This window comes from Dama dama, chromosome 29 (assembly GCF_033118175.1).
Source record: "Dama dama isolate Ldn47 chromosome 29, ASM3311817v1, whole genome shotgun sequence".
Lineage (NCBI taxonomy): Eukaryota > Metazoa > Chordata > Mammalia > Artiodactyla > Cervidae > Dama > Dama dama.
In genome coordinates, this window is record NC_083709.1 from 66358224 (window position 1) to 66385639 (window position 27416).

General features: G+C 51.5%; 3 protein-coding genes and 1 long non-coding RNA gene across 17 annotated transcripts; 1 reads left to right on the forward strand and 3 right to left on the reverse strand.

The window, feature by feature from the left end:
* Positions 1-213: 213 nt before the first annotated feature.
* On the reverse strand, positions 214-3833 carry ARHGEF39 (Rho guanine nucleotide exchange factor 39). Its single transcript, XM_061132609.1, has 9 exons — positions 3640-3833; positions 3408-3502; positions 2903-3023; positions 2530-2648; positions 1890-1960; positions 1523-1651; positions 1122-1351; positions 782-870; positions 214-598 (listed from the first exon to the last, which is right to left on the reverse strand). The coding sequence occupies exons 1-9, from the start codon at positions 3775-3777 to the stop codon at positions 583-585; spliced, it is 1008 nt and encodes a 335-aa protein (XP_060988592.1). The 5' UTR covers positions 3778-3833; the 3' UTR covers positions 214-582.
* Positions 3030-18510, forward strand: CA9 (carbonic anhydrase 9). Of its 7 annotated transcripts, XM_061132606.1 has the most exons (11): positions 12491-12854; positions 13668-13697; positions 13964-14134; positions 14257-14399; positions 14481-14573; positions 15642-15708; positions 16888-17045; positions 17192-17336; positions 17451-17477; positions 17858-17939; positions 18072-18510. In XM_061132606.1, the coding sequence occupies exons 1-11, from the start codon at positions 12491-12493 to the stop codon at positions 18136-18138; spliced, it is 1347 nt and encodes a 448-aa protein (XP_060988589.1). In that variant the 3' UTR covers positions 18139-18510. The 7 variants fall into 7 exon arrangements, 6 of the variants coding, with proteins under 6 accessions (XP_060988587.1, XP_060988591.1, XP_060988590.1 ...); XR_009691124.1 differs by adding an exon at positions 3030-3300 and having other exon boundaries at positions 12605-12854; positions 17192-17939; positions 18072-18130; XM_061132604.1 differs by adding an exon at positions 3030-3300 and having other exon boundaries at positions 12605-12854; positions 17192-17477; positions 17858-18510.
* Positions 5440-13704, reverse strand: LOC133048821 (uncharacterized). Of its 5 annotated transcripts, none has more exons than XR_009691128.1 (4): positions 13601-13704; positions 12738-13310; positions 8477-8741; positions 5440-7892 (listed from the first exon to the last, which is right to left on the reverse strand). It is a non-coding gene; the product is annotated as an uncharacterized LOC133048821 (long non-coding RNA). The 5 variants fall into 5 exon arrangements; XR_009691127.1 differs by lacking the exon at positions 13601-13704 and having other exon boundaries at positions 8477-8585; positions 8670-8741; positions 12738-13556; XR_009691129.1 differs by lacking the exons at positions 12738-13310; positions 13601-13704 and adding an exon at positions 11174-11735 and having other exon boundaries at positions 8477-8585; positions 8670-8741.
* Positions 18511-19204: 694 nt separating the features above from the next.
* Positions 19205-26587, reverse strand: TPM2 (tropomyosin 2). Of its 4 annotated transcripts, none has more exons than XM_061132613.1 (9): positions 26345-26582; positions 25777-25902; positions 22768-22901; positions 22552-22669; positions 22387-22457; positions 21852-21927; positions 21614-21676; positions 21377-21446; positions 19205-19348 (listed from the first exon to the last, which is right to left on the reverse strand). In XM_061132613.1, the coding sequence occupies exons 1-9, from the start codon at positions 26456-26458 to the stop codon at positions 19266-19268; spliced, it is 855 nt and encodes a 284-aa protein (XP_060988596.1). In that variant the 5' UTR covers positions 26459-26582; the 3' UTR covers positions 19205-19265. The 4 variants fall into 4 exon arrangements, with proteins under 4 accessions (XP_060988596.1, XP_060988594.1, XP_060988597.1 ...); XM_061132611.1 differs by lacking the exon at positions 21852-21927 and adding an exon at positions 22173-22248 and having other exon boundaries at positions 26345-26580; XM_061132614.1 differs by lacking the exon at positions 19205-19348 and adding an exon at positions 20081-20411 and having other exon boundaries at positions 26345-26587.
* Positions 26588-27416: the final 829 nt, after the last annotated feature.

Below are 27416 nucleotides of genomic sequence, written 5' to 3' on the forward strand. Positions count from 1 at the left end.
ACCCACCCCCACCCCTCCTTACTAGGTGCCTAAGAACAACCAGGCCTTCTTGAAAAGCTTCCCTTATTAGGACTTAAAGAGGCCGCCTTCCAGTGCAGGAGACAAGAAGATAGAGGGAGCTCCAGTTCTTTTATTTGTATTCCTGAGGCCACAGTCATGCCAGCCTTGAGGGCACAAAAATCCCTTTTCTCGTATCGCATAGCTGAGACAAAATGGCTTCTCCAGAAAAGAAAAAGCTTTACTGAAGTCCGGTGGGAAAATAAATTACAGAAACTATATACAACATAAAAACAGCCACAATTGCAAAGCTGCAAACTTGATAAACAGCTGTCCAAAGACACAGCACCAAACTTATCAGCCCCAGATCCCCTCCTCTGTATTGGGTGGTTCAGCTGAGTCGGACTTGGTGTCCTGATTCTTTAAGAGCTGGTCAGAGGACATGGTGTGTCTTGGTCTCAGGCAAACACAAAATGATTCTTCTCAAACCATGAAGAGTCTGTGTTTTGTTAGTAAGATTCCTTTGTACCCCTGATTCTGACCTATCCCCATGGTATCCTGGACTCTGGAATTTGTAAGATTCCTCTAGTTCTTCTGGCTGCTGTGGAGAGAAAACAGTTCAGGCACTGGCATGAGCACTCTATTCCGACAAAATCACCTGGGGTGTTGGACGGGGGCGTGCTTGGGGGGTGGGGGTGGGTTCCAGACATGAAATAGGCTCAGAAGTGCCCTCTCCAGCTCCTGGGCCTCACCACAGCACTCTTCCTGGGGGAAAACAACTTACCTGATGGCCAAAGTCAGACTGTGGTGCCAGTGCGACAGCTCCTCCTGGTCTGTGGACATAAGCAGTAGCTTCTCATGGGGAAAGGACAGCTAGAGAGAGATCACCTCTTAGCACATGGCTCAGAAAGGTCCAGCCTTAAGCCAAAGGCCCTGCTATTTCCATGGCAGTAATTTAGGGCTGAAGTGAGAACCAGGTATGAACCCCAAGCCGTGGTATCCTCTCAACGCAGGTGACTCAGTTCCTATGAGGGGGGCTTAGGCCAAGGAGATGAGTGGTACACAGGCGCCTGGTACAGTTTGGGCCTTTCCTACCCTGCCTAGGGCTCTCGCCTGTTACTTACGCTGAGCAGTCCACCACAAGGGCCTCCTGAGTGGCCAAAGACCCTGTGGAGTTGACACTCGGCCATGGGGTAGAGGGCCCGGCAGGCAAAGGTGCCACTCTGCAGCAGATGCAATGCGGGTCGAGGCTTGGCCATGAGGAGTGCATCAGAGAAGAGGAAGAACATTCGGGGCCGAGGCTCCCCTCGGGGAGGCACTACCAATAGCCATCCCTGGCGTAGGAACCAGCGACCTGAGAGGTGGGAGATCGTTATTCTGGTGCAGCTTCAGGACTACAACCCACAGGATAAAAGGAAAGGGAGGCTGAGAAAATGAGAGGCGGCTGGTATGTGCTGGCAATAGAGAGGATGGGGGTGAGAAAAGGGCAGTTTGCAGACTGAGGGGAAGCATGCACATGGACTACCTGAAATAAGCCCCTTTGCTTGCCGTCCACTCAGCAGAGCCTGGACACGCTGGAGATGCTGTTCATTCTTCTGTTTCTGAGCGATGGTGTGGACTTTCTGGGCAGTCTCACTTATCAGCTGGGCAGCCCCTAGAATGATATTCCACGCCCCACTCCCAGCACAACTTTGACTTTGGGTGAATGTGAAAGGCTAATCCAGACAGGACTAGGGTCAGAGTCTAATTTCTGGAAGAGTAGAGGCAGGGCAATAGGAACATTGTATACACATCATTGGAAGACTGGGGCATATCATACATGGATGGAGGCCAGAACCAGAAAGGGAACAGAAGCAATCTCCAAGAAATGCTGTGGAAGAGCAAGAACATACTTGTGAGCTGTTTGTGTTCAGGGCTGTTGGGACTTGTGTTTTCAGCCAAAGCCACAGCAAGATTCTCATACCTGGAATTAGAAGTCTATGAGGGGGAAGTAGAGCTAGGCACAATTTCCTCTGCCTGACACAGATTACCCCCTGTACAAACTTCAGCTGGGGAGCCAGGAAAGACCTGCCTGGGGCTGTCTTATCCCCCTCTTCCATCTGGGACTCAGAACCTGGGTTCACTCCATGTGGCCCTCTTCTATCCCACACTGAACAGTCAGGAAGGCAGACCAGATCCCAAGGTGAAAGTTAATCAACCCAAGGAGGATGCCAGGAACAACCACTAAAAGTTCTTAACTCATTCCCAGGGACAGAAATTCTAAGCCTTTCATCTTCAGAAACCTTGTTACTAGCCTTATCACAGACCCCTCACTTCAGCTTAAGTTAAACAATCCCAGCTAAGGGCCTGAGGCTGCACAGCCCAGGTACTCCAGTGGGTTCACATTTACTCTTGCAGAAAATTGTGAGGAGCAGTTTGTCCCAGGAGAGAGACAGTGGGACAGATCCCATGAAATCCCACAAAGACAGAGCAGCCATCGTACAGACGCAGAGTCCTCAGAGAAGTCGGCTGAGTCTGGGTGAGTTCACTCACTGGTGGAGCCTCTGCAGAGGCAGAGGGAGCAGGTCCTGGAGCTGAAGGCCACCAAACTCAGGGCGGCCTTCCTGAAGTCGCACAAATCTCCGGAAATGTTTGTTCTTCTTCAGTTGCTCCTAGAATGACGAGGAAAGGGTTGGCAGCAGGGAGAGAAGCCCCCTCCTTATACTGCATTCTTCTGTGTACACATCCCAGGTCCTCAGGAAGCTGTATGCTCCTGAGAACCCCGGCTCCCTACTGGAAACTTCACCTAGAGCTGGGCACCCACAGGGCTCTATAAATGCAAGAACAATATGAATGAAGTTTGGGTCTCCAGATAAAGAGGAAATGTACAAAGGACAAGGGGAAGGACTTGAAGTTATCTGGTTACCTGCAGGATGGTCCGGGACCTCTCAACATTGGCAGCAAATTGGGTGTAGAGCTCCAGGTGGTTGCAGAAGCCCTCCAACCCCTGTCCCCAGCGCCCTCCTTCGAGGTAAGGAAGCAGCTCTCTGTGCGGGTAAGGACAATAAAAGAGGAGCCCAAGAACTACTCAAGCACCACCTGTCTTAATTCTCATAACCCTGCTCCGGAGGTAGTACAGCCCCATTTTGTGGGAGGAGACTCAGTGGATATGAATCTGAGCAAACTCGGAGATGGTGAAGGAAGGCGAGCCTGGCGTGCCGTAGTCCGTGGGGTCACGAAGATTCCCACACGACTTAGCGACTGAACAGCAAGTGGCTGGAGAACTGGGGCAGATTAAGGCGCTGGGCCAAGACCACAGGGGAGGTAACTGGCAGACTTTGGATGTGAACCTGGATCTCCCCTACTCTGAGCTCTCTGCACTGCCAGAAACAGGTCTCCCCCGCTTCTCTCCCCACTCCCCTTCTACTTACTGGCTGGCGCCGTAAATGAGTTCCCAAGGCCCAAAGAGGGCCTGGCGCTCTGGTGGTCGCAGGGTGCCTTTGGCTCTCAAAATTGCCACGAAGTACTGCGGAAGGAGAGAATACCGGTGCGTAGTCCGCAGAAAGAGAGGGCTGGTGCCAAGGCGCTGCTAGGTCACCGACCTAGTAGGCACGCTCCCACTCCCTGGGGTCCCCGCCCCCTACGGGAGGCTGGGGTTCGCACCGTGGCCACCAGCCCCAGCTGTCCCTGGTAGCGCCGCTCGGTCTCCAGCAGCTCCCGGGCAGTGCAGGAGCGCTTCCGCTCCCAACGGGCACGCTGCTCCTGCACGGGGCACCGGGCACCGGGGGCCGGGCTCTCCATGCCGGACTGAGGCGTTGCCGCTTCCGGACGCAGCCCGCCGGAGATTCAAATCCAAACGGACCCGGGGGCGGGCCCTTGGGGGAGTGCGCCCCCTGGCGCCTGGAGGCTGTGCGCAGGCGAGGGCGTGCGCAGCGAGCGGCTCGCTAAGCCGCATCGGGTCCGCGCCAGGGCGGCGCTGCAGGTATGCGCCTCCTGCCGGGGCCGGGCAGGGTGCGGCAAGTGGGCGGCCCTCCTTTGAGTGGCACTAAGTTGGGACAGCAGCCCGGGCTTTGGGTCAGGATACTTGGGGTTTAGACACTGGCAGGGTCGCAGTGTCCCACCTGTAGAATTGAGCTTCTGTCGTGGACCCGTGCCAAACGCTGGGGTCCAGCTGTCCCCAGTCCTTTCATCATTAGGAATCCTCACGGGTCACCAGGTTTTGAATATTTTGGCCGCTGGACAAAAGCTCCTCGGTTTTAAGTCGCTAACTCGTTTTCTCCTTTCATACTGATCCAAAGCCTGATAGCCCGTTAGCTGCAGGTCAGCAAATGTCAGTAACGTGGTGGGCGGGAATTGCTAATTCTGGCCAAAGGGAAAAGCTTGGAGTTCATTAGTCGGTGTTACCTAGTCAGAGTTAAAAGGTACTATATTTTCCTTACTTAGTTAGGGCTTTTGAAAAACTGGCTATAGCTCTGAAAGGTAAATTAGCAGTGCCATTTTGTCAGTATGTATGAGATATCTTAAAATGTGCCTACTCTTATGACCCAGCAATTCCACTTCGAGTAATGCATCTTAAAAAAACAGATATGCAGACAAAAATACATATACTAGCGTGGGTGGCAAAATGTTTGTAACAAGAGAAAACTGGAAGTCACTTAAATGCCCAATGATAGAGAATTAGCTAGGAAAATTATGGTACAGCCATTTGAAGGAATAATATGAAAGCATTGAAGATGATGTAAAAAAGCCATTAATTTTGGGAAACACATAGTATATTGCCAAGAGGAAAAAAACAGGCCGTAAAACTGTATAATACGATCTATTTAGGTATAATCAGGGAAGCCTGGCGTGCTGCAATCCATGGGGTGGCAGAGTCAAACATGACTAAGTGATTGAACAACAAAATATATTACTAGGAGGATAAACAATCGAAAGGTAGTTGTGGTTTTTATCTCTGGGTGATGGGACCAAAGATAATTTATTCAATAAATATTTATTAAGCACCTAAGCTGTAAGAGGTACTGGATCACTAAGGTTAAAGGGGTGAATGGGATAAAAAGGGTGATTTTTTAAAATTCCCTTATACTTCTCAGCTTTTCCCAAGTTTTCTGCTTGAGCATGCATGTGTTACTTTGTAATTAAAAAAAAAAAAAAGTGCTACTAAAAACCACAATGTTAGTTAGAAACCTTAGGCCCGATTACTACCACTGAGGACTCATAGGAATCCAGGCACAAAGCCAAGAACCAGAGTATTGTCAGGGTTCTGAGGTCACCTCTAGCTGTCTGACATTATAAGAATTCTGAGGAAGGAGAAATGCTGGACTTGGATCAGGGAAAAACAACTTGAAGGGCTTGGTGGAGGTAAGAGAGTTTGGGTCAGACTGTACCTTGGACGGGTCACAGGGGAACTGGTGATACCATATAGGTGGAGCGTTGGTTACACTGTCTCAGGTGGATGTCGGACAGTCCACACTAAGAGCTGCAGGGTGGAAGGGGACAGGTCATCTCATGATAACTGGCATCACCATGAGCCCAGGTGATGAGAACAGAGCATAGACCCCAGGGGTGCAGTTGGTGATGAGGGTGTCTGCGTGCTCTGCCAGTGTGTGAGTGTACTTTAGGTGGACGGAAGAGGTGATGGGAATAGAGTCAACTGTGAGCTCAGGTGGGGAAATCATTCAGCTTTTGAGGCAGAGGAGGGCAAAGCTGAGCAAGACACATTGAGGACACTTGGAGACAACTGATTCCCTGGAGACCAAGTGTCCCACAGAGCAAGTCAGGCACACCATAGTCTGCCTGGAATTGACTCAACCCACAGTCTCCCCTAAAGCTAAAGGAAGGGGCAGAGGACAAGGAAGAGGATCAGAGAACAGTCAAAAACCTCTCTATCCTTTAAAATTTATTTATTTTTTAAAATAAAATCCCGTGGTTTGCGGGATCTTAGTTCCCAGACCAAGGATTGAACCCACACCCCCTGCATTGGAAAGTGGAGTCTTAACCACTAGACCACTGGGGAAGTCTTGCTATTCTTAAAAAAAATACATATATATATATATTTTTTATTTAAAAAAATAAAAATAAAGGAGTGAAGGTGATTCTTTGGTGGTCCGGGGGTCAGGACTCGGTGCTTTTATTGCTGGAGCCGGGTTCAATCCTTGGTCAGCGAACTAAAATTCTGTAAGCTGTGTGGCACAGCCAAAAAAAAAAAAAAAATTTTTTTTTTCTCTATTGTTTAGTTACCTTTAACCTCTGCTTTCAACTAACTGGCTGTTGGAGAAGCTCTCAGGATGCTTTAACAATAACCACCAGCCATTCCACAAAAATCAAATGCCTTGGGACTTCCCTGGTGGTCCAGTGGTTAAGAATCCACCATGCAATTCAGGGGACGTGGGTTCGATCCCTGGTTGGGGAACTAAGATCCCACATGTTGCAGGGCAACTAAACCTGAGCACCGCAACTGCAAAGGCTGCACACCACAACTAGAGAGTTCATGAACCCCAACGGAAGATCCTACAAGAGGCAACAAAGACCCCACGTGCCACAAGTGAGACCCAAAGCAGCCAAATAAATCAATATTGAAAAAATATTACATGCCTCTCATGCATCAGGTCCTATGCTAGGCATGAAGATGGGGAACAAGAGAAATGTGACCCATGTTCATGAATGCTTTTAGTCCAGCATGAGAGACATGGTAAGGAATCACCACAAAGTGAGATACACATTCCAAAGAAAATACAGGCTTCTATGCATGCAGGGGAAAGGGACTGACCCTAATCCAGGGGTCAGGGAAGCTTCTCAGAGGAAGTAACATGTGAACTGAAGGATGCCAAAAGGATAAACAGGACAAAGCTTGACTAGGCAGAGCTGGCAGTGTGGGTGAGGTAGAAAGAAAAATAGCATGAATAAGGGATTGGAGATAAAACACACACACACACACACGTGATTCAAGAAACTGCTAGAAGTTTAGTAAGACTGGAGCACAGATTGCAAAGGAAAGCGTGATGAGAAAGAAGGCTGGAGTCATAGACACAGGCTATAGAGGGAATTTATATTAGTAAGACTATGTCACAAATAATCAATTCAAAGTGGCTTAACAATAATTTATTGGCTCATGTAACTGAAAAGTCCAGACGCAGGTTACAGTCCAGATACAGGCTCTAGGGTTAGTTAAGCTCCAAGGACTGCTTTCCACAGTCCCTCTCTATCTTCCATGGTTTTATCTTCATCTTAAGGCTGGCTTCCATTGAGGTTACAAGGTGGCTGCCCACAGTTCCAGAGGTTGTATGCTTCCTTATCCATGTTTGGACAAAGTGAAAGTGAGCTTCCTCTGTCATCAAATATTTGAAACATAGAGCTTCATTCTGATTGGCCCCACCTAGGTTCAAACACATCAAGGAAAACAAGGCAATGGCAGGCCTCTGAAGGCCATGTCAAATACTATGGACTTTATCCTAAGGGCAATGGGAAACATTCAAAGGTCTTAAATAGAGCGTGAGATGATGTGTGCATTTTAGAGAGATCACCCTGGCTAGCTGGACTCAGCAAGACCCATTAAGAGGTAGATGTAGTTATCCAGGTAAGAGGTGATGGAATTTGTAGACTAGGATGAAACACAAGGATGAAAAGCTTAGAAGGTAGAATCCATAGGGCTTGATGACAATGTCAGAGGTGAAGGAAAAAATTAAAGAAAAGATGGTACCAGGTTTCTGACTTATACCACTTGGTAGAGGGTAGAAGAAGTAGTTTTGGGGACAGAGGAATTTGGCTAGAGGCCTGTTGAATTTGAGATACTTGTGGGAGATCCAAGTGGGGACATCCATTAGGCAGGTGGTTACATATCTGAGATGAGCAGAGTCCAACCTGGGGATACTTGGCTGTCATCAGTTTACAGAAGCCATGGGAGTAGATGAAATTGCCTACAACATGAAGAGAGATGTAGACAGAAGGCATGAAGGTCTCCAGCACATCACCCTGTGTGTTCAATTCCAAAATGGCTGATGGTACAGTGGGCTAAATGGTGACCCCCATAAATATAAGTCCATGTCCTGACCCTTCGAACCTGTGACTGTGACCCTATTTGGAAAAAGGGTTTTTGTAGATGCAGTTAAATTAAGAATCTTAAGATCATCCTGGATTATCCTGGTGGGCCCTAAATCCAACGATAAGTGTTCCTATAAGAGACAGCCAGGGCTGCTTTCACCTTCTAAGATGGCCCACACTCTGTCTGTGGAGTATGTTCCCTCTAAGTAAACCTCCTTCTTTTTTTTTTTTTTTTAAATATATTTATTTATATATGGCTCTATCGGGTCTTAGTTGCAGCATGTGGGATCTTTCGTTGCAGTACACGGGGCTTCTCTCTAGTAGTGACAAGCAGGCTTAGTTGCCCCGAGGCACAAGGGATCTTAGTTCCCAGCCAGGGATCAAACCAGCATCCCCTGCATTGCAAGGCAGATTTTTAACCCCTGGACCACCAGGGAAGTCCCGTAAACCTCCTTCTTACCTGTCAAAAAAAAAGAGGGAGACAGCCAGTAGAAAACGCACGGACAAGAGAAGGCCACGTGAAGTCGGAAGCACAGATTGCAGTTATGCAGCCACAAACCAAGGAATGCCTGGAAATGCCAGAAGCTGAAAAAGGCCTTTGAACCTTCAGAGGGAGCAGGGCCCTACCAACACCTTAGTTTCAGACTCCTCACCTTCAGAACTGTGAGAGAATAAATCTTGGTTGCTTTAAGCCACCCAGTTTGTGGAAATTTGTTACAGCAGTCCTAGGAAAATAATACAGATGGTGAGGTGGGCTCCAACTCCAGGGCAGTCCCCAGATCCCCAGAAGGGCTGGGATTTGTCTTTGCTTCTGGTCCACGTCTGGGGAATAGGGGGATTTTTCTCCTGCTTTACCGGTAAATAGCTCCCTTCTCTGCAGCCATGGGATAAGCAGAGACATGGCTCTCGATGTCTTAAGACACAGACCCTAATGACCAAAGGCTTGACCTTAAGCAACCACAGAGAAGTGTGTGCCAGACCAAGGCAGGAGAAGGGGGGTGACCTAGTCAATCAGCCCTGAGTACACTCTGTCCCAACCTAGGGAGACGCAGGAAACAAGACTCTGGGAGCTCAAACCTGTTCTAGAGTTTGGCAGACTCTCAGTTGCACAGGCTCGCTTCAGGATCAGAGTCCACATTCCCCACCCAGACCAGAGACACAGTCACACACAGAGACAGAGAGCTCAAGAGACAGCACCCATGGAGAATGGCACTTGGGAAATTAGGGAGCCGGGGCACAGGGATGCACCTCGATGTAGATCTGGACCCTGAAATACTAAGAAAAAGCAGCAGAGACGGAGGGGAGGCGTGTGCAGACAGCACAGAGAAGTGTACAAGGAGACCCTGACAGATCTAAAACATACAAAGATGCAAACATTCAGAACATTCGGAAAGGGGATATGAAATAAAACTATGATTGGTGTTGGAGAAAATTCTAGACATGCAAACTCCAAACTTCAGGTAGCATGGTGTTCCTGTTCCTTGTCCTTCCCATGACCTCCCCCATCTCAATTAGATTAGTCATTATCACCTTCTGTCTTATCCAGGCCTATCCAATTTAGATATTATCATGTACCTTCCATGTGTCTGGGTCCAACCACAGTTCTGATAACACAGCTGCCCAAGACAATGAGCTAGCTGACCATCAGGAGTGCCTGCTTGGATTGCCATGGATGGCTCTTAATTTAGCTCCAGAAATGGCAACCTAGATTGGTAAACTGACTACCTCCTAAGATGACTGCTTGGAGCACAGCTGTTGTTCAACCATACAAGTTTTGACATACAGTATGACAGTCACTCTGACAAGGCACACAGTTTAGGGTGCTGTAGAAATGTGATGTCCTACTCCTGGAATAATTGTGGTTTGACATACACAGGTCATTGTCACTGGGCTCCCTGAAGGCAGGGAAGCTATCTTAGTCTGGTTTTTCTTAAGCCCTGGACAGTGATCTGAAAAAAGAAAAATGATCAATAATAAAAGACTGTTGAATATAAGATGGACTCAGTCAAATACTGGACCCTGTCCTTATGAACCTCGAGGCTATTAGAGCAGATATAATGTCATAAATCACCTTAATATGAATTGGACGGTAAGCAAGATTATTAGGGCAGGCAAAGAAGTGTGGTGGTTCAGAGTCACCAGAAATCTCTTCCTGTGGTGTAGAGTTGGTCAAGCAAGACTTCCTGGAGGAGGTAGCCTTTGATCTGAGTCTTTTTTTTTTTTTTAATTTGGAGTATAGTTGATATACAGTGTTGTGTTAGTTTCAGATGTACAGCAAAGTGAATCAGTTATACATACACATATATCCATCCTTTTCCATATAGTAGTGTGCATGTGTTAATCCCAACCTCCTATTTTATCCCTCCCCTCTACCATTCCCCTTTGGTAACCATAAGTGTCTTTTCTAATTCTGTGAATCTGTTTCTGCTTTGTAAGTAAGTTCATTTGTATCTTTTTTTTTTTTTTTTTTGGATTCCACATATAAATGATATTGTGGTATTTGTTTCTCTGACTTACTTAACTGTGATAATCTCTAGATACACCCATGTTGCTGCAAATGGTATTGTTTCCTTTTTTATGGCTGCGTAGTATTACCACACACACACACACACACACACACACACACACACACACACACACACACACCATCTTCTTTATCTACTCATCTGTCAATGGATATTTGGGTTACTTCCATGTCTTGGCTATTGTAAATAGTGCTTCAGTAAACATTGGAGTGGTGCATATATCTTTTTGAATTATGGTTTTCCCCAGACCGTATGCTCAGGTGTGGGATTGCTGGATCATATGATGGTTCTATTTAGTTTTTTAAGGAAGCTCCATACTATTCTCCATAGTGGTTGTATGATCTGAGTCTTGAATAATAAAAGGGATTTGCACAGAGCAGATAGTAAAACTGTATAACACGGTAATGGGTATACAAGCACTGATCCAGAGTGGAAACTGGATGGGACACTCAAGTGGTGTCCCAGAGCCTATGCTGTGCCAAGCATTACTTCTTTAGACAAGAGCTCCTAAGGCCAGGAGTGTCCCCAGAGCGGAGTGGGGTAGCAGGAGCACCCTGGAGTTAGGGGCTAGTTACAAACCAGATTATAAATGTTCAACATATTTAATTATGTAACCGTAATGGTGTACATACCTACTGAATATGAGCCCCAGAGAAGAATCTCCTGAGGTGGTCTTACTGTCTTCTGGTTTGTCGAAGCCACTGGCATCTTACTAGAATGTGAGCCACAGAACAGCAGGGGCTGCTCTCCAGGTGACTGCTGCCTCCCGAGGGCCTAGAACTGAGCCTGGAGGACTGGAGGGGGCTCACCAAATGTTAAGTGAACAGGCAGACTGGGGACCCCCAGCCCATTCTTGGGGTCCTCTCACTCTTCACCTCTTTGCACCCACTTTCCCCCTCTAATCCGTGCTTCACACCACCTCTCAACGTAACCTAGTGTGAGATACGGATTCTGTCACTCTCCTGCTCAAAATATTTGATATCTCTCTTTTGCCCAGGATCCCATTCCACCCCCCCCCCCTTTTTTTTTAACCAATTGAACTGCTACTTCTTTAAACCCTGATCAGATTTTGCCAACTTCTGTGTTACTTTCTGAGGAAGAATTCATCCCTCTCCTCCAAATATTGATAGTTTTGCCCTCACTCACCAGACAGTGAGCTCCTCAGAACAGGGACCGTGTCTTGTTTCCATATCTCTAGCCTGGCATAATTTGGCTAGAATATGAGGGAGAGTAGTAGGAAATAAGATGGGAAAGTCTCTTGGGTAAGATTTTGAAGGGACTTGAAGTCAGCTGGAGGGAGAAGGTAGGTAGATGCAAGATACTTTGCAGAGTGTGGGAAGCCAATGAAGGTTTTTGAGCAGAGGTGTAATATGATGAATATTACATTCAGTTTTAACCCATCAGAGACTCATGAATATATGCAGCTGTCCGTTCATATTCAAATTCGCATCCCACCTACCCATCCATCCACTCTCCCATCCCCAGACTCCCCCGGGGAGCTTTCCCTACCCCTTTCCCTGCTCCCTGGCCCAGCCAGGGATGTATATATGGGCAGCTTCCCCTCTCAGCCAGGGGATGTGGGGGCCCCAGCTGCCTGGGGCTGGGAAACAGGCCAGGGTTAGCTGAAGCTGGCTGACTAGCAGTCGGGCGGTGCCAGGGAGAACCTGTATAGTGCCAGGTGGTGCCTTGGGTTCCAGGCTGAGCCCATGACCCCGATAACCTGCTGGCTGGGCACATACCTGCCCCTCACTCCACCCCATTCCCACCTTGCTATCAGGGAGGGGGCACAGGGCCAGTTAGACCCACAGGACTTTGGCTCCATCTCCAAAAGGGCCTTCTGTGAGTCAGCCTGCTCCCCTCCAGGCTTGCTCCTCCCCCACCCACCTCCTGTTTCCGATGCACGTACAGCCCGTACACACCGTGTCCCAGGACACCCCACAGTCAGCCGCATGGCTCCCCTGTGCCCCAGCCCCCGGCTCGCTCTGTGGATCCCCGCCCCTGCCCCAGGCCCAGCTGCGAGATTGCTGCTATTCCTGCTCCTTCTGGTGCCTGCCCATCCCCAGAGCCTGCTCTGGATGCGGGGTGTGCCCACCACGGGAGATTCATCTGGGGAAGATGAACCACTCGGTGAGGAGGACCTGCCCAGTGAAGAGGATATGCCTGGAGAGGAGGACTCACCTGGAGAAGAGGACCTACCTGGATTGAAGACGGACGCAGGAGAAGAGAATTCTCTGAAGTCAGAGGATCTGCCGACCGTTGAAGTACCCAGGGACACTCAAGGCCCCCAGAATAACGCCCACAGAGACGAAAAAGGTGAGTGGTCATCAGCTCTGCAAACCTGGCCTCCAGGAGGTTGGTGCTTCCTCTCGTTAAACCCCAGCCCAGGGAGGGATTATTCAGGGAAGAAGAGGAGCCTGTGCTAACAGTGATTTTTCCCAACCCCTAGAGCTCCGTTGCCACTAACCCCTTACCCCCTTTCAGAGCTCGATGAAAAGACCAAAAAAAAAAAAAAAAAAAAAGGGACACGGAGAGAGGTAAGCAGGAAGAGACAGAAAAGCAAGGGGGAGGTTGGGGAGCAGAAAGAGAGAGGAATGTGGAGAGCAAAGTATGAGGAGACAGAAGAGGAAGGATGGGGGGTTGGTACCAGAGGAAGAGCAGGAAGGGCTTGTAGGAATCACCGCATCTTCAGTCTACAGATGAGGAAAGTGAGACCTTGGAAGCAGGAAACAGCAGGTAGAGGAACCTGGTATCTTGATCCTCAAGCAGGAACTTTGGAAAAGGAGGTGGAGATTAGAAAGGAAAGGGAGAGTAGGGAGGAGGGATTTCTAAAGGAGAAAGATGGTCTACTAATCTGGGCCTGGGAACTGAGGTCTCCACCCACTTTACAGACCCTATGACAGTGGTTACAAGCGGGGCTAGCAGAACCTTTGTGTGGCCCATCACGCTGTGGCATTTTTATTTGGCTGCAACCTATTGTGCCTGTTTCTGGCGTTTCTATTACCTGCTATGCTTTCGTTAAGAATCTGAGTTTGTGAATGCTGCTAGTGAGGAAGACCCACCTCTTTTTGGCCGCTGGGGAGGGACTGGGCTCGAAGATCAGTCTCTTTATTCTTCTCGTTTATGCAGGGGATGGCCACAGTCATTGGCGCTATGGAGGTGAGACACCCACCCCCTACACAGACCCAATCTGGGTACCCAGCTCTGCTGATGCTCGCACGCGCATCCCTCTCACCCCGCATCCACGTCTGCCGGTCCCCGACATCACCCGCTGCCTGTCCCCCGCCCACCCCGACCCCCGCATCCTTTATCTCCGTTTCCCTCCGGGATGCCTCCTGACTCGACCGCATCACTTTTCCTGCTCCGCTGCCCTAAAAGTTCCTGATCTTGTCTTCAAACTTCCTGTGTACACTTGCCCACTCCAGGCGCTCCGCCATGGCCCCAGGTGTCCCCAGCCTGCGCTGGCCGTTTTCAATCCCCGGTAGACATCCGCCCGGAGCTCACCGCCTTTTGTCCAGCCCTGCGACCCCTGGAACTCCTTGGCTTTGAGCTCCCGCCACGACCAAAACTGCGCCTGTGCAACAATGGCCACACCGGTGAGGCGGCCTCGGGCGGAGCCTCAGGGCAGGGGCGGAGTCTACCTGGAGGTTTGGGGACAGTGATTGGAAGTGAGGCTGAGGGTGGGCGGGCCCCGGCTCACCTGCCTCTCACCACACAGTGCAGCTGAGTCTGCCTTCTGGACTGAAGATGGCCTTGGGTCCCGGGCAGGAGTACCGGGCCCTGCAGTTACATTTGCACTGGGGGGCCCCAGGTCGCCCGGGCTCGGAACACACGGTTGATGGTCACCGTTTTCCTGCCGAGGTGAGCGCGCAGCTGTCCGCGAAGGGTCGAAGTGGAGTGCCGGGTAAGGGATCTCGCCGACTCCTCCCGTGTCTTCTCCAGATTCACGTGGTTCACCTCAGCACTGCATTTGAGGAATCTGACGAGGCCTTGGGGCGCCCAGGGGGCTTGGCCGTCTTGGCCGCCTTTCTGCAGGTACCAGCCCTAGACACCCCCTACCTCTGCTGCTTTATGCCCTCGGGCTCAGAGTTTCTTGCCCCAGAAACTCCCATCCCCGCACCTGGCTGTCATCTTCATTCACTCATTAATTCTTTCATTAATGCCCACTATGAGCCAGGCTCTGGGCCACAAAAAAAAAAGATCCTGAAACCGTGGATCCTGTCTCCCCACAGCCAGTGAGGGAGGCTGACAGGGTAGACATATTCACAGGACACATCGTCAAAGAGGTAGTCAGGGAAGGCCTCACAGAGGAGGTAAAACTTGAAGCCTTCACTAGTGGGAAAGAAAAAGAGATACTCCATGCAGAGCCAAGTACATGAGAAGACTCAGAATATGGCCCATTTGGGGACTGGTCAAAAAGGAGAGTCATTTCTCTAATACCTTTATAACCCATAATTTCCCCTTTGCAAAATGCACTGAGTCTAGAGAAGCATTTGACATCTTTGGACCTGTACTGATCAAGGGTACAAACACAATGATTAGAAGAGGCTAGTAGGAAGGAAGGATGGTGAGACACCTGTGGATGGTGAAACATCTGTTAAGATTCACTGCCTTCCTGATTCATTAACACCAGCCTCACAGCACTGCAGAGAAGCACCTTGGAAATAGCGTGTCCTGGGTCCAGAAGTCAAACTCATTAATTATTAAGGTGAATGCAGAGGTACCATGAATACAAAGGTTATTGGGGTTGTCTGTGGCAGGCCCATGGAATATGTATAGAGTTAGTGATAATCGAGCCTGGAAAAGTAAGTATAGGCCATCGTTGAGCCTTGTATCCTAGTAAAATGGCCCAGCGTCCTCCTCCTCCTCCAATTTGCCACTGAAAATGAGTCCACCTGGTTAAGTCAGTTTGCAAAGTAGAAGTAAATGGATCTTGAGTAATAATACGTAAGTTTTTTTTTTTTTAATACATAAGATTTTGTGTTTCCCAGCATTCTCAGAGCTGGGGAATGAGGGAGGATTATGAGAATCCACATCACTTACAGGCCTCCAGCCATGACTCTAGATACATGTATTCATTTATCTTGCACGGTCATCTCCTAGGAAGGCCCAGAAGAAAACAGTGCCTATGAACAGTTGCTGTCACGTTTGGGAGAAATCACCGAGGAAGGTCAGTTTGTTGGTCTGGCTCCTTACCCTTGTCATAAAGAACCATCCTTGGGGAGCCTCAGGTCTGAGGATGGAGATGGGCTCCCTCCCACAGAGAAGGGGGTTGAAGTGTGAACTGGCTTACTGTGACCTTGATAATAACTATGAAGCTGAACATAGCAAACAGGCAAAGCAAACTGCTGCCCACAGATTTTTTGTTTAAAAATCAAACAGAAACCAAGATAAAATGAAAACCAAATAAAACCAAAACACAGTGTTTGGAGCTCCAGGGGTTGAGTCTGGAGAGCTAAAATTTTTCTGAGGACTATTACTCCTTTAAAGCATCAAATATTTGATTTTATTTTTTAAAATAATTTTATTTATTATTGGCTGTGCTGGGTCTTCACTGCTGTGCAGACTTTTTCTAGTTGCAGCGAGTGGGGGCTATTCTGTAGTTGCAGTATGCAGTCTTCTCATTGCAGTGGCTTCTCTTGTTGTGGAGCACAGGCTCTAGGGCATGCGGGCTTCAGTATTTGCAGCGTGCAGGTTCCGTAGTTGCAGTTCCAGGCTCTGGAGCACAGGCTTAATAGTTGTGGTGCGCCGGCTTAGTTGTTCTGCAGCATGTGGGATCAAGGGACTGAACCTGTGTCCTCTGCATGGGCAGGCATTCTTTTACCACTGACCCACCAGGGAAGCGCAGCATCAAATATTTTAAATTTGTAAATAATGTTGTTGGAAATCTTCTTTTCCTTCTTAGTCACCCTAGCTCATTTTAAACCTCACCCAGCTGGATCTTACTTTTTGCTAAACTGAAGAAAACTGTGCCTTTTGAGCTTTTGTGTCTGTCTTTTATAGTTATAGGTATTTATTTACAAATTATTCAGAAAATTACTCATTTTCTCTTTTGATTCACTCTGGGCTTACATCTGCATTCCAGCGTGTTATCACAGTATGCAAAGTAAGAGTGAAGACCCAGAAGGAGGGCCAGGGGGGCAGTTCTCTTACTCTGAGCCCCAAAGCCTTTTACTTGCTACTGAGTCATGTTCTGTGCTGAGTTATGGGAAGGGATACACTCAGTTTCAGGGACTTGGGTCAGCTTGGTTTCTGGGATTTAAAAATGTATCCCTCTACCCCAGAGCTTTGGTGTGTGTATGAGGGGAGGTCAAGAGAGGTTGGACCCCAGCACACATCCTCTCCACAGACTCTGAGACTTGGGTCCCAGGACTGGATGTATCTGCGCTGCTGCCCTCTGACCTCAGCCGCTACTTCCGATATGAGGGGTCTCTCACCACACCCCCCTGTGCCCAGGGGGTCATCTGGACTGTGTTCAACCAGACAGTAAAGCTGAGTGCTAAGCAGGTGGGGTTGGGGTATGGTGGTGACATTGGGGATGAAGAGGCAGAGAGAGATGAAGGAGCCGTGTCGGGGCAGTGGGGGACGCGGCCGGTGGACCCTTTTGCTTCTGTGTTATGAGCCCACCCCTCACTGTCTGCTGACCTCCCCAGCTCCACACCCTCTCTGACTCCCTGTGGGGACCTGACGACTCTCGGCTACAGCTGAACTTCCGAGCCGCGCAGCCTTTGAATGGGCGAATCATTGAGGCCTCCTTCCCCGCTGGTGTGGATGGCAGCCCTAGGACTGTTGAACCAGGTGCCGCTTTGTCTACTGATGCTGGGCCCCCCTCCAGCCACAGGGCCCTCATCCTCTCTTGTCTGTCACTGGTGGTCACAGGCCCCAGCTCTAACATCTGCTTTTTCTCTTCAGTCCACCTGAATTCCTGTCTCGCTGCTGGTGAGTGCCCCCTCCCTTGGCACTGTTCAGCCAGGGGCTAGTCAGGACCACCACTGCTACCTCTGCGTTTCTGCAGAACAGACTCCAAGCCCAATAGGATAGTGTTGGATCAAGGTGGGGCTTACCCTGTCATCCCCGGAGCAAGAGTTGGTCAGAATGAAGCTCAAAAAAACCCCTCCAATCTTCCTTCCCAAGTAACCTCTTTTGTCTTTAAGGAAGAAAAAGGTGTTTTCACCCCCCCTTGTGTCCCCACCCCATCCCTTAGCTGGCCCCTGCTAGAGACAAAGCTGGCGGGGTGGGGTGCAGGTGGAAGCGGCTCTGAGGGAATCCTCCAGGCTCTTCTTCACCCTCTGAGGCAGTCTCTTTCCTCCTGCCTCCAGGTGACATCCTGGCCCTGGTTTTTGGCCTCCTCTTTGCTGTTACCAGCATTGCCTTCCTTGTGCAAATGAGAAGGCAGCAAAGGTATTATACCGATCCTCTCCCTCAGGCCCCTCCCCCACCTCCCCAAGTGGAGTCCAGAGCAGCTCCATGCAAACTGCATGCAAATGAGCTCATCCCTGGTGAGATTTCTGATTAGGCTTCCCTGTTGTGTAGACACCCAAGTGAAACCAAAGGGAGTGTTAGCTACCACCCAGCAGAGGTCACAGAGACTGTTGCCTAGAGGCCTGCCACTTGGAGAACATGCAGAGAAGCTGGTCAGAGGAATCTGAAGGGCAGCTGAAGACTCTGTCCTGTTCCCTATACCACTTCCTTTTAAACCTCCAAAGATTATTTTTAAAAATGAATATTTCTAATAAAACCTGTGGAAAGCAAATCCTTGTCTCCTAAATAAAAAAGATGGTGCATTCATTACTGCTGCTATAACAAACTACCCCAAACTTAATGGTAATGGAAATTTATTCTCTTAGAGTTCTAGAGGTCAGATGTCCAAAATGAATCCTATGGGCTAAAGTCAGGGTGTCTTCAGGGATGGTTCCCTCTGGACACTCTTGAGGGGAGAATATTTTCCTGCCTTTTTCAGCTTCTAGAAGCCAAGCATTCCTTGGCTTGTGACCCCTTCCTACATCACTCCAATCTCTTGCTTCCATTGTCACATCACCTACAACTGCTTTGAACCTTCTTGCTGCCCTCGTATAAGGACCCTTGTGATTATGTTGGGCCCACCCAGTTAACCTAGAATAATCTCCCCACCTCAGAATCCTTAACTTGACTGCAAAGTCCCTTTTCCCATGTAAGGTGACATTTCACAGAACTAGGGTGTGGACATCTTTGATGAGGCAGCAGGAGTCTGCCTAACATAGATGTCACCAGGAAGCGGGCAGAAATGACCTAGTGTTGGAATGACCTTGTGTGTGTGTGTCTGTCTGTCTCTATAGGGCAGGCTCAGTCTCTAGGCTTAAAATCAGTGAGGCTCTGGGTTTTCACCCTGCTCAAGTAAAACCAATGTAGTTTTGTGGTTTTGCTCCCAGCTGTGTTGTGCCCAGCCACCTGCTGGAATGGGGCAGTGCAGCTGACGGCAGCTCCTCTGCCCTGTGGGGAATAAGGGCCAGGCTCCTCTGCCCCACACAGCCTGTTCACAACCCCTCCTCGGTGACCCTCATGCCCCCATCCCTCGGGCTCACTCAGAGCTCCTTCCCACTTCACTCTTCCCCTGAGGCTTCCTCTCCGCCGTCTCCACTTTGGAAAACTACCACCAACACCCAAGAAAGGCTTAAAGGGCCCCATAATGCTGGTGACATCCATTTATTGGTGGGGTGGCAGCTAGCCTGGCTGGGGCAGGGCCAGCCCTCAGAGGTTGTTGAGCTCCAGCAGTGTCTGGTCGAGGGTCTGGTGGATCTCCACGTTCTCCTCCTTGGCACTGGCCAAGGTCTCTGCGAGGGGAAGCAACCCGTGAGCAGGGGTGGGGTGGGGAGGCAATGGACAGGGGGTGTGACGAACAGACACGGAGTGGGTTGGAGGCAGACAAACACAAACATTCAGGGATCTGAGGACCCCTTGGGTGGGACAGAGAGACGGACTGACCAAGACGGATGCCTCACTCAAGGCTTCGGGGCCATGGAGGTGAAATGGGAAGGCCCGAGTCATAAACTAATTTACCCTCCTTCTTTAGAAGGTTCAAGAGAGTTGGAAACAGGAGGAAAGATAAAGACTGAGCCAGGAAAGGGAGTGTCAGACAGATAGACAAACTCGAGGCAGAAAACAGACCTGCAGCGAAAAGCCCCCACGTTGCTGGCATCCAGCGTCATTCCAGACGTCATCCCGGACCCTTCACAACCTTGCACCCCTCCCTTGCACCTCAGCAGCCCACTCCCCTTCCAGCCATTCCTTTATATCCTGGAATCTCAGCTGAGCACTCCAAGGGCAGTGACATGCCTGGGTTTGCAGAAGGGCGTGTATCTCAGAGGCACCAGAGGGCCCGCGGTGACTGACACAGTCATACGTGCCCCATGCGGCAGTGAGACTCATGCAGAGGGGGTTCTGGGCTAGGCCTCAGTGTTTTGTGGGTGAGCTCAGTGTGGGAGGGAGTCACAAGATTAGGGGTGCCCATAGGAGCCAGGGTCTCAGCAGTGAACCAGTGCTCTTTAGAGGGCAGGAAAACAGCGTGGAGACCAAATGGAGTTTATTAAGCAGCAGAGAGTGGTGGAGGCCGGCGGGGAGAGGGAGGAGTGGACGGATATAGAAGGATGAAGCAAGTGCCAGGATGGGCAGCGGATGTGGCGGGGGCTCTCCTAGGCTGCACCCAGCCTGGCTGTGCAGTGTTGGCAGTTTCTGCTCCTCCTGCTGGCCCTGCTTCCCAGAGAGAGAATGGAAAGGAGAAGAGAGGGGGCCGAGGGCCGCACTGGTGAGAGGCTCAGAGGGAGGTGATGTCATTGAGCGCGTTGTCCAGCTCCTCACTGATGGCCTTGTACTTCATCTTCTGTGCATAGACTTCATCTGGTGGGGGTCCAGGGGAAGGGGGCCAGGCGGGAGTGTGGGGAGAAGGAATGGAGGGAAAGCGGAGTGGAAGGACAGAGGGTAATGGAAAGAGAGAACAAGAATCAGAGAGAGAGGTGGGTGAAGATGGAATAAGGGAGACAGGCCAGAGAACAGGCTGGACAGCCATCAGGGCCCCCTCCTCGCCTCTCTGTACCCCTATGCCTTTTGTCCTTCTCTGTACCCCAAGTTGGTGCTTCCCCAAGGAGCTCCTGCCTCCCCCCAGGGACCTGGGGGCACCGTGCTTTGCATAAGCAGGAGTGCTTGCTTCAAAGGGAGGACACTCAAGCTAGAAAGGCCTAAAGTTGGAGAGAAAATTGAGGCTTGCCTGAGAGGGCTGGAAGCAAGAGATGTGGGAGTGAAATAAAAGGGAAAGACAGTTTTAGGCACAACATTGTTGATAAGAGTGAGAAGTAGCTACAGACTAGCAAATACCTAGATATTTGCTTTCATCAAATCTAGCTTAGAATAGTATTTTCCATTAATGTTTTCACAAAAACCTAGATATTAAACCAAACAGCTCTCTATTTAATAAAGAGGGTGTTGTACTTGGAGACAGTGTTATCTAGATCAGTGCTACCCAGTGTGGTCTGAGGACCAGCAGCATCTGCATTGTCAGGGCGCTTGTTAGACACAGATTCAGTCCAAAGTCAGCAGTCATTTCAGAGCAGGACCCAGGAATTTGTATTTTTAAAAAACTCTCTGAGGGGATTCTCATGCCTACTCAAGTTTGTGAAGCACTGGAGTTGATGGGGCTACATCATCTATCTACTTGGATGGGAGGCACAGACTGCCAAAACCTGTGGAGTCCTAGGGGGTCCAGTCCTAATTTACTGCTGGCAAGTCTCATGGGATAGGAAGACAAGTCATGGGTAGTACGGACCTATTGTGAAAGTCTCGGGGGTACAGAGGAATATACTTTTTACCTTCCAGGTCATCGATGGTTTTCTCCAACTTGGCCACCGACCTTTCGGCAAACTCTGCTCGGGTCTCAGCCTGGGTGTAAAGGCAAGATGGGGAAAAACGACAGAAATGTAGGCCCTCCCAGACACCATCACTTAAGTCAACCTTCTGTTCCGCCCCTGTGCCCAATTCCCTGCCACAGGAGGTCTCTGGTAGAGACTGGGGGGCTTGCGGGCCATTCGGACTGGAAGGACTCTCACCTCCTTTAGCTTCTCCTCCAGCAGTTTGATCTCCTCTTCATATTTATCTTCTTTGGTGGAATACTTTTAGGGACAGACACAGGCCATCAGTACAGCACCCCCGCAAAGCCTTCATCTCTCCACGGAGCCCCACAGGCGACTTCTGGTCCTGTCTCCGTGGAGCCCCGCGCCCCGCCCGCCTGGCCTGTGGCCTCCCTCCCCTGAAGGGCCGTCCTCACTGCCCCTCTGCGCCCACTACCTTATCCGCTTGGGCTTCCAGGGATTTCAAGTTGTTGGTAACAATTTTCAGCTCCTCCTCAAGGTCCCCACATTTACTGCAGGGGGGTGTGTGGCAGGGCGGGGTGTGAAGGCGCAGTGGGGGAGCGGTGGAGGGGGCACAGCGGGGAAGGGGTGGAGGAGAGAAGAGAAGAGCAAAGTCGTGAGAGTGACAGCGGGCAGAGTCTGGAAGCCCCAGGCCCGTCCCGACCCCCAGCAGGTGGAGAGAGCGCAGCCTGAGGTGGAGGGGAAGGTGAGCCGAGAGAAGGTGCCACTGGCCAGAAAGGTCCGGAGAGGTGACTACCTCCTCCTCTGAGGCCATCAGGGACTTGAGGGCCTGATCCATGGTTCGAAGCTCCTCCTCCAGCTGCCTGGCTCGGCTGGGGGCAGCGGGCAGGGGTCAGAGGCAAGACCCGTCCCTGGGGTCCCCTGCTTGGGGAAGCACCTCCCCGCGGCACAGACTGCCCCACAGCCTGGGCTCAGGCCGAGGTTCACTTGCCACCCTGGGGGGTCCTTACCTCTCAGCCACCTCAGCTCTCTCTTCAGAGCGCTCCAGCTCTCCTTCCAGGATCACCAGCTTCCTGGCCACCTGTGGGGACGGGGGAGCGAGGAGGAGATCCCTGGTGAATGACTGGGGGTGTCTGGGGTTCGGGTGTGAGAACAAAGTGGGGCAGGACGGTCACCTCCTCATATTTGCGGTCTGAATCCTCGGCGATGTGCTTGGCCTCCTTCAGCTGCATCTCCTGCAGCTCCATCTTCTCCTCATCCTTCATGGCTCGGTTTTCGATGACCTTCATTCCTCTGAGAGGCAGGGCGAGTGGTGGGGGTGCAGTGAGGACCAGCAGGGACAGGCTCCCGGCTCCTTCCCCGCCCCATGCTCTGAGGACACCCCTGCCCACCTCTCGCTCTCATCAGCTGCCTTCTCAGCCTCCTCCAGCTTCTGCAGGGCTGTGGCCAGACGCTCCTGCGCCCGGTCCAGCTCCTCTTCTACCAGCTGGATGCGGCGGTTCAGGGAGGCCACATCTGCCTCAGCCTGTGAGTCAAAGGTCAGAGGTCAGAAAGGCTGTGTCTGCCTTGGATGAGGACCAGAGAGGCATCAGAGGATGGTTATGCTTGTCAGAACAAAGCTAAGCTTTCTGGCCTCCAGACAGTCAACCGATTTTTTTTTTTTTCACCAAACCATCTTCTTGGCAGATCCTATGCTCCAGCCCAAAACATGCACTCTTGGACAAGTTCCATTCCCCTGCTGTAGGGCCTCTTCTAGCACTGTGCATAGTCTCCAGTGGATATCTGCACACAAATCCCCCCCCCGTCCTGTCTGAGAGCACTCCAACTGCTGGGATCAGGTCTGAGGTAGCCCTGACTCCTCAGCGGAGTCTGGCCCAGGCAAGGGGTGGGAAAGAATCAGGCCAACCAGGCCACAGTGCTGCTAAAATCCGCCAATCACAGAATCACGCTCTGTGATGTCACTGGCTGCCGGGCAGACTCACAGCAGGAGGCTTAGGCAGCAAGTCTGGCTAAGGAACCCACGGCTGTAGCAAGAGGCTCTTTGCCAGTGCTGGATGCAAGTGGGGGCAGTGCCAGGGCAGTGTGAGTGGAAGATCTGCCACTGACCCTGCAACATAGAGGCAAAATCGTGGAGGTTTTGGAGATGGTCCATAGAAATGGATGATACCTTGAGAAAAAGAGGACGGAGCAAGAAAGATCCCAAAAAGGCAAAGGAGAGAAGCAGTGCAATTTGGTGTTAAGAGCATCCGCTCTGAGTGAGACTGTTGTCTTTGAGCTACTTGTGTGACCTTGGGTAACTTATTTCGTCTCTCTAAGCCTTGGTTCCTCCTTTGTAGAATGTTCTGAGATAATGCAGTGCATCTAATGCTGGATTAGTAACAGACCATCAGAGAGGTTAAAAAAAAAAAAAAAAATCCAGGTTCTTTAGCTCCATGCTAGAGCCAATGAACTGAGATCTCCAGGGCAGGGGCTTGGAAATCCTTCTTTTTTTCTTTTTTAAGCTTTCAAGGGATTCTGAGGAGCCTGGCAGGGGGTTGCAGAGTCAGACACAACTGAGCTAGCATCACTCACTCACTCAAGGGATTCTGATGATAAGCAATCTTGGGAAATAGTAAAACAACACAGAGAAAGCACTTGAGCACGTGCCTGCAGAGTCCCCATCCCATAAACGTTAGCTCATCCCTTGTCTCTCCCTCAAAGACAAAACACAGAGACGCTAAGGTTCAGGACTGGAAAGAAGGGACCAGTGCAGGGGAAGAAGAGAGGGAGAGGGGAGAGACGGTGGCAGCGCTGGGGGTAGGACAGGGGAAACAACACCATGTGTAGAAAGTAGTGTTGCCCTTACACTCCAGGTGCTGAAGGCCACCTAGAGGGACAGGAACCCATCCTGGGCACAGGGCCGGATGACTCAGTGTGGAAGGATTCTGGGGACAGCACTGGGGGTTGGGAAGAATGACTCTGAGGAATCCTGGAGGTCTAGAGAGAGGTGAGACTATAAAAGGGAAACTCTCTCTGTGGTCATGGGGTAACAAGTGACTCCGGAGAACCTGGGAAGTCCTGGGGCCTGCAGAACAGGACTGACTTTTGGCATTTTGTGCTTCTTGAGTTTTTCCCAGTTATGGATGCTGCTCTCTTAGCCACAGGACAGGCAGTGCCATCCCCATTGCACAAGCGGGAAGCAAGAGAGGAAGGAGAGATTGAGGCAGTGCATGGGTTAAGTGCTGTGTTCAAGGTCATACAATAAGTCTGGGCAGTGCTTCCTCTCCACTCCTGGCGCTGCTGCCCTGCTTCCCCAGCTCTGTCCCTGTCCTCCCCTCCTCCTCTCCAGCCCCCACCCGGCTCCTTGGGTTTCCAGTCCTGCCTCCAGCTGCACTGGGCCGTAGTTATTTATAGAGTGTCAGATGCCCAGGGTCGCCTTCACCAGCAGCTGCAGGTCAGTTCCCTTCCAAGTGCCAGGGTGGGTGAAGAACCAAAACCAAAGACTGGAGGTCAGAGAAACCAGCCTTGGGGGCAGCGGGGGATGGGGAACATGGATAATGGTCAACACAAACAGTAATATCATTTCTGATCTTGGATGTTCAGACCATGCTTATGCTAATCCCCCCATCCATCCAAGTTGAAGCCTCATTTTAACCTTAATCCTGGGTGGAAGGCAAATGGGGAACAGGAGGCAGAGAAAGTACCAGGTCCAAAGTCTTATGGCCATTCTCCTACCTCAAGGTGGGGGTTGGGACTGGCAGGAGGTGGAGACGTCTGGTTAGGTGTGGGGTGGGCAGAGAAATCTCAGAGTGAGCAGGACTTGCCAAGGTGGCTGCCCTGGCATTTGTGGCCCTGTCCCTCTGCCCTGTGGCCTGGCATGGTCTTGAGGCTGACAGCTTAATGAGGGTAAATAAGGGAGCGACAGAACCTGAGCTGGGGCCCTAGTGCACAGCAAGGCCATTGGAGCCAGAGGTCAAGGCCAGGGAATTTCTAATGGCCCCTCAGGGGTGTAACTCAAGTCAGGGCCCGTCTTTGGACTCGTCTTCTCTCCCCCTGCCCACAGCACCTACACCCACAGCCCACACCCCCAAAATGTAGCTGCAGTCTTCTCTCCATTTTCAACTGGAGGATTAGTTGAGGTGGAGGGTAAATTCTTGTACCACCCACCCCCACTATGACTCATTGTTTGATCACTGTACATTCTAAGAGCTGGAAGCCAACGGAATTGCAATGCTATGTCCTCTGGGGGAAGTGGTAAGTGGTTTTGATTTACCCACTGTCTTGAATTATTTGTGCCAGCTTGCTCTAGCCTGGGTTCCTGCAAGGAAACCCTTTCAGCCCTGGTGAAGAAGGTCCCCTCCATCCCCGTCTGGGACCCCTGGCAGTGCACTAGTTCTCCGACAGCCCAGGTCCACACTCACGTCAGTGGCTTTCTTCTCAGCCTGCTCCAGCTTCTCCTGGGCATCCTTCACTGACTCAGAATACTTTTCCACCTCGTCCTCCGTCCCTTTGAGCTTTTTCTGGAGGGCCTGCTGCTCCTCTTCCAGCTGGGAGAGAAAAACCTCAGTCAGCCAGGCCCAGGCCCAGGCCAGAGTCAGGGGAGTGTGTGAGGGGGTACTGAGATATTTAGAGGCTGTCAGAGAGGAAGAGGGACATCCGAGGACAGCGGGGGACAGGGCAGCCAGGGGTGTGTAGGGACCTGGTGGGAGTAGAGAGAAAGCTCCCAGCCCCAAGGAGCAGGCCCATCAGGGCTCCGCAAGGGCAAGAGTGGAAATCTGGGGACTGGGGCTCCCCAGGCTAAGGTGGGTGGAATGAAGTGTGGCTCTGGCGAGGGACCCTCCGGGGTACTGTGAAGGCCCAGCAGCCCCCACGCTGAACGGTAGAGAGCATTGGAGAGCAGGCCAGTGGCTGGGGGGGCATAGGGCAGGGCCGACCCTGCCCTCTTTGTGGGGTGGGGCGGGGGCTGCGCCGGGCCTGGGACCCCCCCACCTGCTTGCAGCGGTCCTCAGCTTGCTTCTTGTCGGCCTCGGCCTGCTCTGCGCGGTCGATGGCATTCTCCTTGTCCAGTTTTAACATCTGCATCTTCTTCTTGATGGCGTCCATGGTTGCGGTGGGGGACGGGCCGGCTGGCGGGCAGTGCGGACCGGGAGAACTGGGCTGGCCTCGCGGACTGGGCGCACGGGTGGCGGGCGAGGAGCACCAAGCGGGACTGGGATGTCCCTGCCGCGCGGGCGCCTAAAAGGCGGGGAGGGACCGGGCGGAGCCGGGGGCCAAGACCCTCCCCCACTGCGTCCCAAACCTTGTAGGGGCAGAAGCACTGCAGGGTCGGGGGGCGCGGCCACCCCCTGCGCCCACCCCCTGGGGACCGCCCCCTCGGGGCCCCGCCTCTCGCCTCCATCCCACCCCTCTCCTTCCCACCCCCACCCCGCCCACAGCCGTCGGAAGGGAAAGTAGATGGATAGTTCGCTGAAAAAACTAGCGGCGGTGGAGGGGAGGGGACCCTGGGGCTGGGGGCTCCGCGCTTCTCCTGAGTGACAGCGCGGCCCTGTGGCAGCTGCGGCTGGGGCCCCTGGGGCTATTTCGGGGCTTGAGCTCACGGCAGCTGCCCGGGCACAGGGACCAGAGTGCAGAGTGTCCCCCCCTCAACTGCAGCAGCCGCTGCCCTTAATTTAGAAGTTTCCTGTAAATCCCCTCGGATTAAATGTCTCTTGGGAGGCGGGGCTCCTCTGCCGCTTTAGTGCCTCAGTTTACCCTGAGTTCCAGACTCTGGCCTCGCGTTACCGACACGGCAGTGACAGCGATGAGTCTCACCAGCGACCTGGGGAAACTGAGGCAGGAGGGGAGCCCAGAAACTCGGTTGCAGTGCAGATCGAGGCCGGGTTCGCTGTCCCCGAGGGGGGCCTGACCTCTCTTTCCCTCGCTCCCCGCTTCCAGCCCCTACCCCCAGCTCTACTGTCGACCAGCCTCGGATCCCAGCTCCGTGCCTGCCCGCCCCGCCCCCCACGTGCCCCGCATATTTTCCACGTGGCTTCTGCCAGGCAGGACGCGGCGCGCTCCCTAC

Coding starts and splice junctions, on each gene's coding strand:
- CA9 (XM_061132603.1), top strand. CDS start 12,491: ATGGCTCCCCTGTGCCCCAGCCCCCGGCTCGCTCTGTGGATCCCCGCC. Junction 15,709..16,887: donor GGGAGAAATCACCGAGGAAG/GTCAGTTTGTTG, acceptor TCCTCTCCACAG/ACTCTGAGACTTGGGTCCCA. Junction 17,046..17,191: donor TAAAGCTGAGTGCTAAGCAG/GTGGGGTTGGGG, acceptor TGACCTCCCCAG/CTCCACACCCTCTCTGACTC.
- TPM2 (XM_061132613.1), bottom strand. CDS start 26,458: ATGGACGCCATCAAGAAGAAGATGCAGATGTTAAAACTGGACAAGGAG. Junction 21,928..22,386: donor AGAGCTGAGGTGGCTGAGAG/GTAAGGACCCCC, acceptor ACCCCCCTGCAG/TAAATGTGGGGACCTTGAGG. Junction 21,677..21,851: donor TGGAAGCCCAAGCGGATAAG/GTAGTGGGCGCA, acceptor TGTCCCTAAAAG/TATTCCACCAAAGAAGATAA.
- ARHGEF39 (XM_061132609.1), bottom strand. CDS start 3,777: ATGGAGAGCCCGGCCCCCGGTGCCCGGTGCCCCGTGCAGGAGCAGCGT. Junction 3,024..3,407: donor CTCATTTACGGCGCCAGCCA/GTAAGTAGAAGG, acceptor TTACCCGCACAG/AGAGCTGCTTCCTTACCTCG. Junction 871..1,121: donor CTTGTGGTGGACTGCTCAGC/GTAAGTAACAGG, acceptor ATCTCTCTCTAG/CTGTCCTTTCCCCATGAGAA.